This window comes from Clinocottus analis, unplaced genomic scaffold, assembly GCF_023055335.1.
Source record: "Clinocottus analis isolate CAN_PGR_092001 unplaced genomic scaffold, fCliAna1.0.p SCAF_34, whole genome shotgun sequence".
NCBI lineage: Eukaryota > Metazoa > Chordata > Actinopteri > Perciformes > Cottidae > Clinocottus > Clinocottus analis.
The window spans coordinates 1,588,358-1,597,536 of record NW_027176087.1 but is presented as its reverse complement, the minus strand read 5'-3'; the positions used below and the strand labels follow the sequence as shown (position 1 = coordinate 1,597,536).

The window sequence follows — 9,179 nt, the reverse complement described above, 5'->3', positions numbered from 1 at the left end:
AGTCATAGGTGAACATCTTGTCAAAAGAGCAGAATTCAACAACACCACACAATGTTTAAAAAAAACATTTTATTTAGGTTTGATTTGTTTAGGAGAATAGAATGGTAAGACAGCATAAGTTAGACTGTACATTGAAAGCTTGTCTATCTGAAAATAGCAAAACTGGGAAAAAGGTTTGATCTGAGTTACTTTATGAGAGGACATCATTAAAAAGAACCAGCGCAGTATAAAATCTGTTCAGGTGATTGGACAGTTGAGGCAGAGATCAGAAAAGGAGGCACTAAACATCAGTATATTGCAGATGTCTCTCCTGACATGATTAAACTTAGATTTCGATAAGACACTAGCATTCAGAGAATCATCGGTCAGGATTATTAGATCAATGATACAGAGTCGCAGCTGTGCAGAGCTGTTGCATGGCTTGGACTATGGAAGGTGACACTGGTGTCCACTCACAGCGGTTTACAACCAAACATGTAAGAAAAAACACTTTGCTCTATGTCAACCAGAAACACAACATCAGTTAGTCAGATTTACAGAACATGTGCAGTACAAGATCAGAAGCAGCAGAAACGGTGGAAGGCAGAGTTCATCATGGGAGGAACCCGGCTCGACGTGCAGCTTTGGGAACAATAATTAAACGAGAGACTCCACGGGTCTGTCTCTGCAGGAGTCAGGATGAAGACAACCGTACAGGTCAAGGTCCTTCTCTAGACATTTTAATCTACACTCAAACAAACCTGAAAGCTTTCAGAATAAGAATCTGGTTTATTGCCAAAGATGTTTTTTGCATTCTATACATTTTATTATGAGTGCATCTCCTCATCAGCTAATAGAGCTGGCTCAGATGACCCCTTTGTAGGACTTTTCCTTAAGAATTCTGATAAAACTCAGAACGGATTTCTTCTGTATTCCTCACCGAGGTCCCATCAGATCTCGTGACGGTCAGAGGAGGCAGACAGTAGACGTGCTCTGAGGCTCGTTTCTGCTTCAGGACACTGCTCTGAAGCGATGACAACACAGAGACTCCATTAAAGAGCTGCGGCAGTGCAACAGCACATGGGACATGTCTATATGTGACAACCTGTGCTCCAATAACCCGAACCAAGTAGTTCAGAGTTGACAGAGGCCACGTCAGGGAACAGAGCTGCTCTATGACTTCACGCTGTCTGTTGGTGCAACAACAGGCTTTCTTCTCTGAAGTCATCACATGACAGCAGTCTGGATCCAGACCAGCTGTAGTGTCTGAGCAGCAGACAGAACATGTTGGTGTCTCACTCACACAGACAGACTGGCCCTACCATTTGAGGAATTGACTGAGGTTTTGACCATCTCGTTTATCTTTCTTTTAGGGTTGGACAGACACACACCCCTTCATGTCACCCAAGGATGGATTGAAAATCTCCATTCTGAACCAATCTCGGCACTCAGTCTCAAACTAGTTGATTCTGCAAATCAAAGAAAAGTAAAGATGTGTCAACAGAAGTAGTGGCCTAAAGCGGCAGCTAATCCTGGAACCAGTGTCTTATTGAGGTGGCAGTAGAGCACTTTCTAACTTAAGGCTTTCTGTTGCAGCACTACAACAGCAGCTGCTATATTTGGGTTCTTTGATTTCTACCTGACAACGTGCAGAAAATAAAGTGATCAGCATGTTTTAAATACTCGTTTCAAATACTACAAGGCCATGCATTGGAGACTAACTCCAAACTAACTGTGATGGCTTACATCACTGAGACCACTTCATTGTCATAGTATCAAGAACTGGATCACTCCCAAAAACCGTTTTGTTTCTAACGTGCATTAACTGATCACATCAAGTAGAAATGATTAGTGATTAAGGAGTTCAAACTTGCACTATACTGGTAGAGTTCTTTAAAACAAGAGGAACTAACACTAAATACACTTCTTTGAGTTTCAACCAGCAGTACAGTCACTTCATTGGAGATCCAGGTATTACATACCGTCATTTAGAATTCATAGAACCACAGTTACATGAAAAGTGATGAAGAGTATCAGAGTAGTTGGGTCATTACTGATGGTCACTAAATAACTATCTGGACATCAGACGAGCTGGATGTTCCCTCAGAGGCTGAAACTCCAGCTGTCAGACAGCTGTCCTCATGAAAACGGAGACAGAACAACGAAAAGGTAGGCTGAAACATCCAGTGTAGACAAAGGGAAGGAGGGGGTGTTATTCAGTCACTATAGCGATTAGCTGCCAGTAGCAATTACAACACAACTATAGAGACAAGAGTACACAAATAATGTACAATGCTGTGTATATTGAATGTCCGTGTTCCCAAACAAACACAAGGCGTTGCTTTTTTAGTTAAGACTGAAAACAATAAAACATTTTCTGTAAATCTGGTCAGAAGTCTTGGAAATGTAACGCCTCAATAAAAAAGCCATTACTTTTAGAGTGTGTGTTCTACATGTGTATCATCGTGATGATTATCTTTCAAAGTGTTAGGATGAACCAGTGTCACAACACATGCGGAGGAAGCAAAGTAATGTGACATCTGCTGTGGTTTCAAATAAAAACCCTCCGCAATAAAATATGACCCATCTTCATAAATACAAATGTATGTGTGTGTGTATGTGTGTGTGTGTGTGTGTGTGGCGGTGGAGGGGGGGCATCAGCTGAAATGAGAATGAGGTTAGATACCAATACATTAGACAGAGGGCAAAGTACATCACCAGTACACAACAGTGAGCATACAAGCTGGCTATGTCCCTTTTGTTTGGAGCTGAGGACGCATGAAAGGGTGCCAGACAGCAGTAACAGGTACCCACTGAAAGGAAGACGAACAGAAAGACAGTCACTTCTTCCTCGTCTCTTATGATGAGAAGAACCCTACAGGCGTAGATGAGAGATTGCACAGGGCTTCAGTTTTAACTTGGACCATACCATTGTCTTTTATTAAGACTACTTGACCTTTTTTCTTTCAGAAGCCTTCACAGATTTACTGTGAACTGTCACAACAGATCCTACATTAAGGACAATTTTAAACTACAGACAGGTCTTTCTGCACAGGGTTTGTTCACATTAGCTCAACATTCAGGCTGGCACATCTATTCTAAAAAATAGTTTTCAGCAGGATTGAAGGGCTTAAATGTTTTGCTTACTTCAGCGTGCAGCTTTGCACTACTGCACACCTGACATGTCCACAGTTCTGTTTACGGTCAACACGGCTTCTACTGTGTGTTTGCACTACTGACACAGTGGGCATGCTGCTGCAGTCAGACGCCTAAATGTTTGGGGCGGCGGGCACTTTTTATGGACGTCTTTCTGCGTGTTTGTGTGTGGGCGGGATGCGCAATACTCCAAACTAACCTTTTATATTGACCTGTGGTAAGTATCTGGATTATATCAGGAAAGGAAAAACCCCATCAACTGCACACAGGAAATATGGCAATGGGCATCTATACCGGTCTGTAGCGGTGGGACTTGGCCTGCGAGACGCTCTGGCTCGGTGTGCATTTGCTTCCGAATATTATTGCATTTATTATTCTTGCACTGTGTTTATTGTTTAAGTGTTATGCACCACCCGCCAAGACAAATTCCTTGTATGTGAAAACATACGTGCAATAAAAGGTTCTGATTCTGATATCCAACGATGATGTGGAAGTGAGATAGCAACAAGGGGTATTAATTACAAGTTTAAATCCAGAGGTTAATATCCAGATCACAAATCTAGGTACAGATCACATGTCAATACCAGGCTTTAAAGAGGTCACGATGGTTTGTTTGTGCAGACCCTGATCGTAAAATATGGTCCTGGTTGAAGATGGCAGGGGCTCTACTTTTGAGACAGAGTCTTCTCTGCAGACAGACAGACAACCCGCCATGAACTCTGTCATAATACTGAGTCATGTGGAAGGGCAGAGGCAGGAGAGTTCTGGTTAAGAAGTGGGTTTCACAATGTGCCCTGAGAAACAGAAAAATACAACGTGTCACGATTAACCCAGCACTATCTAGCCTTATCGTATGATCTTTCATTGAACAAGTGGTCTACGTATCCAGTTAAATGTAACAGAGTCCATCGGCAAACCAACAAAGTGTAAACCCCTATTAAATATAAGTTAAAGAAAAATGCATAGGTACATACAGTATATTCACATATTAGAAAAAAAGTGATTAGAAAACTAGAATTAGGTGGACTTTGGAATAGGAATTCCTATCTTTCTCTCTCTTTGTGTGTATTCGTCCACTGCCCTCAGAGGAAACCCCCACAGTGATGTCATCACCAAGCGACAGTGGGGAGCAGATGTTAAACCAGAGAAACAACAGAGAAGTTCTGAAAGAAAAAGGCAACAGCGGTCAGCGGTTGCAGATGAAGGTTCTCATTCATTTAAAACAAGCCCCTCTCCCTTCCTTAGCACAAATGGTCAGAGCAGCATAGAAAAAAGGATGTGGATGTGAATTAGGGCAAAACATAGTGAGGCCATCAAGGATGTCAGGGAGACCGCAGGGTGTGGATGGGGTTAGAGGTCATTTACAGTGGCTTGAAGGGTCAGAGAGTGGTTGGGGCTCATAGATTAGGAGTCATAGTGAGCAAGCTCAATAAGGCAGAGAGCAAGCTTAGGGGGATGGCGGTAGTAGGGGTGGCTTTAATACAGTCAAAGTTCAAAGTGAGGAGCCGGTCAAAGTCAATTTAGGTGGATGAATGGGTAGAGGGACTCTCATGGGTGAGGAAAAAGGCCTCATGACTCCCACTTTCCACCCACCTCCACCCATCCCTCCTCCTCCTCCTCATCATCCTCTTCCTCCTCCTCGTCAGTCCGCTCACTGCAGCATTAGCTGTTTGAGGTTGTCGTGCAGGATGGTGTCCTTGACGTCACGGAACACCAGCCGGATGTTCTCAGTGTTGATGGCCGTGGTGAAATGGTGGTACAGCGGCTTCTGCTGCTGTTCTCTGCGCTTTTTGCGAAAGCATTCCACCAGGAAGCGCTGGACGTCTGCCAGGCTCGAGGGGTCGCCCAAGAACTCGGGAAAGTAGTCTTTGATGGAGACCTGCTTCACCTTCTCCTCCAGCAGGTCTGTCTTGTTCAGGAACAGGATGATGGAGACGTTGCCAAAGACCCGGTTGTTGACGATGGTCTCGAAGATGTTGAGGGACTCACTCAGGCGGTTGGTCTGTCGGTCCTCCATCAGCACCTGGAGGTGTTAGAGTGCAGATATGTGTGCTTGGGTTAATCGTCACAGGAAGTGTTTGGTATGAGCAGCTTTACTCAATGGACTCCTGACTATAGTGAACCGATCCTTTAAATCCCTGCAGTGCTGATGCCTCATCACACAGTGTGCCTCACAGCGGACTCACCTGGTCGTATTCAGAGGAGGAGACGAGGAAGAGGATCGAAGTGACGGAGTCAAAGCATTCGAACCAGCGCCGCCTTTCGGAGCGCTGACCACCCACGTCCACCATCTTGAAGGGCACGTTCTTAATCTCAAAGTTGTACTCGTGGATACCCTTGGTGGGCTTTCTGGCCAGAAGGATGTCCTGTTGGCTGGGGAGGTAGCCCTGCAAGCAAATCAGTAGATGGATTATTACATTTAACAAATCTTGGATAAATATTGCTCGGACAAAACATACATTAAAAACATTCCTCATCAATAACAGTGTTCAAAAGAGAACATTCTCCAATGCTCAACCTGCTCTCTATCAGAGTAAGGGATGTGGTAAACACTTCTTGTCGGCAATCTCTGCATTTCTGGGCGCAGCTGCAGGATCTGTTGTACTTTCTGCATCCAGTGATGCGACTGTGACATCATTGGAGGCAAGGAAGAACTACCGAGTACGGCATCAGTTTTGGTAGCTTTGGGGCACATTGCCATACTAAGATTCCCTTATTCTCAACACTTGTGTGACATTTCCAGCAGTGAAAATGGCATCCTAAAATAATGAGTGCAGATTTTTTACATTTTTAATTTTTCAGTATTTTGGCTGAAAAGAGCCAGAGAGAGGATGTGGCCAGCTGGATTGTCCAGAATCAGAGCTGCAGCCACAAAGACTGCCTGGTGGAGCGTCTGCTCAAATTGCCCTCCGATACCAACAGAAACGGAATCATTCTGCTGTATAGTATATCAGTGTGAGCGTTAGTATGCATTGATGTTTTCCTCCTCACTGGGACAGAAGTGTGCTGGAGGCCTTCTTCAGTGAGCTGTTGCAGCAATTAGCTGCTCAGACGTCAGCCAAAAGAGAGATACAGCGGAAAGAGGAAAGAACAGTGTGTAGAGCCACATTCACATCTCAGTCCGTGAACTAAGGGTTGAATTCAACCAAATCAGAGTTTCTGATTGTTGGAAGAGTGGTGAGAGAAGTTTATTAAGTTCCATTTTAGTTCAGTTTGAAACTAACAAAGCCAGGGGTCGGCTCCGGAGCCCCATGCGGCTCTTTAGCTCCTCCGTTGCGGCTCCGAAAGGCTTTGACAAAAAAAAAAAAGAGATAAAAAAAACGTTTTTATTTTATTTTAATTTCTTTTGCATTAAAAAATCTTTCGAAGGAAATTCCTTTCATCTTGGATTTTGAGGTGATATTGGGCCACTGAAAATAAAAATAAATGTTTAAATATTCCTTTAATTAAAATGTGGATCACATCCACAGTTAAGCCTCTTCCCCTGCAGGTGGCTTCTCGGGATTTGCAGAGCTAAACTAAACTATCAACAGATATATATAAAAAAAAAAGAAAAGTCACGGCGAAAAGTCGAGCGTTTAATTCTGCGTGGATGCTTTTGCAGCTCCAGACACATTTTCTTTGGTGGAAAAAAAGGGCAAAATGGCTCTTTGGAGACGAAACGTTGCCGACTTCTGAACTAGGTAATTCAATCTTATGAATTAAGCATATTTTCTGGTACATATTGTTGAGAGAAGAACATCAAGGATATTAAAAATGTCAGCTTCTCAAGTTAGGGAGAGAAATGAAGATCTTTATGTTCCAGATACAAACAGCGCTGCTGCTTTTGGGACATCCCTGTTTAACACTGCATTCCTGAAATACCAGAGCACATAAACAAATGTGGAGCTTCTGGGAAGAGTGTGTGTTTGGGGGGTGGGAGGGTTAATGGTGGTGTACACCATTAACTATTCAGGAACAGATGAAGATATGATGTATCACTATTCAGAATCATGATTTGACTGTGTGTCTGTGTGTGTGTGTGTCCGTGTGTGTGTGTGTCTCACTGTGCTCTGGATACATCAGATCCTAATTCATAACATTCCAGTGTTTATGACTCATCGTTGACACAGACCATGCCGGCATGTGCACGCTCACACTAAGAAATAACACACATTGTTTAAAAGTTTGTGAAAAACCTAAAAACAAATGACATCTCTTATGAAAAACTCCTCAGAATGTCCAACCCACGTGTACATGTTAGCAGTCAGCAAACTCAGCAGCTTGGGTGGTTACTACTATGCTCAATGTGAACTTACATTCTCTGAGACATCTGTGTGTTCATGAGAAATAACAAAAGGTGTGATGTTACCTCATGCAGACAACAAAGTAACAGTCACTGATCTAACTGTTCTTTTCCCAATACTTCTCCAGGCCTGGAAATGGCTACTTTCAACTTCCATGACCCTTTAAAAGGTAAATACATTATAATGTAGAAATCTATCTGGCTTTTTAGAGTATAATAATAATAACAACATTTTTCTGGAGAGCATGATTACTAATGAAGTCACAAATCACTCTTTGCTTGATTATATAAATGTGTGTAAATAAAGAAAATAACATTTCCCGTGTTAGTGGTTTTTTACTGACTCAGATTGTGAGCCTGATCTGCCTTTTTGACTCAGCCAGCAGAGCTAGCATGCAGCTAAATGGAAGAATAGTGAGTGAGAACTGGAACAATCCAGTGTGGAGAAATGACCGAGGACAGGAAGATAACAGTTTCACTTCTCTTTTTAACCAACTAGCTGAGCGCTCTCACACCCTGCCTGCTGTGGTCTGTGATTAGTGGAGCCTCTGTAGTGTGGGAGGGACTTACCGAGTGGCCAAGCTTTTCCAAATTGTCCAGGAAATACTTGACTGACTCACCCTGAGAGAGAAAAGAGAAGAGAGACGTTTTAGTAACTCTTTGTATGTGGGGTGCGATAGTATACATTGTACATGTTGCTGGACATCAGTCCATCACAAAAAGGTGGTACTGTGAGACATATGTTAGAATAAACAGATGCTTCATCTCACACTTCAAAAGACATTGTGCTAGTCTGTACAGGGTCTCAACACTAATGTTTTCTGGGTTAACAATCGTTTAACAAACAGTGAAACATTCCCATCTCAAGTTCGCAGCGAAGCTCATGCAACGTCGTTAAATGTCTGTTATCACAGAGGAGTAAGAAAACCTGAACCAACTAATTGTTCACGTTAATACAGGGTTACACATTCAGGTGTTGGAAATAGTTATATCATGATATTAAAGCTACAGTTGGCAAATTTAAAAACAATTACTTTGTCATATTTGCTTAAACTGTCCCTTTATCCTGAACATAGAACATGTGACAGATAAGCGGGTTCTTCTGCCTCCTCTCAGTGCTCAAAATAACCTGAAGAAAAAACAACCAGAGGGGAGGAGTCTCAAACACAGTGACCAATCGATCCTTGTGTTTCTGATCAAACTGTCAAACTTGGCAGTGCTGATCAAATATCAATCAAGAATTGATAACTAAAATGTGTTTGCTTCACAAACACATTTTAGTTACCATTCAGATGTAGATGAGAAACCCAACAGCCATGTTGAAAACCGTCTAGACTAAATCAAGGCCTGTCCAACAGACGGAGGGACCTAATTGTTTTCACTGAAAGGATATAGTGACAGTTTAAGCAAATAGGACTAGTTTTACTATAGTTACAACTATATGTTGAGATTTTTACAATATGACTTTGTCAGCAGTACACATGGCTGAAAGTGAGAGTAGCAATGCTGCTGGCTGCAATGTTAGAAATTCAATTCAATTCAGTTTATTTTGTTTAGCCCAAAATCACACATACAAGATTTGCCTCGAAGGCTTTACAATCTGTACACATAACAGCCCTGTCCCAGGACCTCACATCGGATCAGAAAAAACTCCCCCAAATGAAGATAGTAAAAATCCTTTCACAGGGAAAAAAAGGTGAAGAAACCTGAAGGAGAGCAACAGGATCCCTCTCCCTGGATGGACAGAAGCAATAGATGT

The 9,179-nt window shown here is 42.5% G+C and overlaps 1 protein-coding gene across 1 annotated transcript in view; it reads right to left on the bottom strand.

Annotated features, from left to right (window-relative positions):
- Positions 1 to 4,772: 4,772 nt before the first annotated feature.
- gna13b (guanine nucleotide binding protein (G protein), alpha 13b) overlaps positions 4,773 to 9,179 on the bottom strand; it is a 19,492-nt gene continuing 15,085 nt past the window's right edge. Inside the window, exons 3-5 of the mRNA XM_068596103.1 lie at positions 7,991 to 8,041; positions 5,322 to 5,522; positions 4,773 to 5,158 (exon numbers count right to left, since the gene is read on the bottom strand). Of these exons, the coding sequence (XP_068452204.1) occupies positions 4,787 to 5,158; positions 5,322 to 5,522; positions 7,991 to 8,041 (624 nt within the window). The 3' untranslated portion in view covers positions 4,773 to 4,786. The remainder of the gene's footprint in view (positions 5,159 to 5,321; positions 5,523 to 7,990; positions 8,042 to 9,179) is intronic.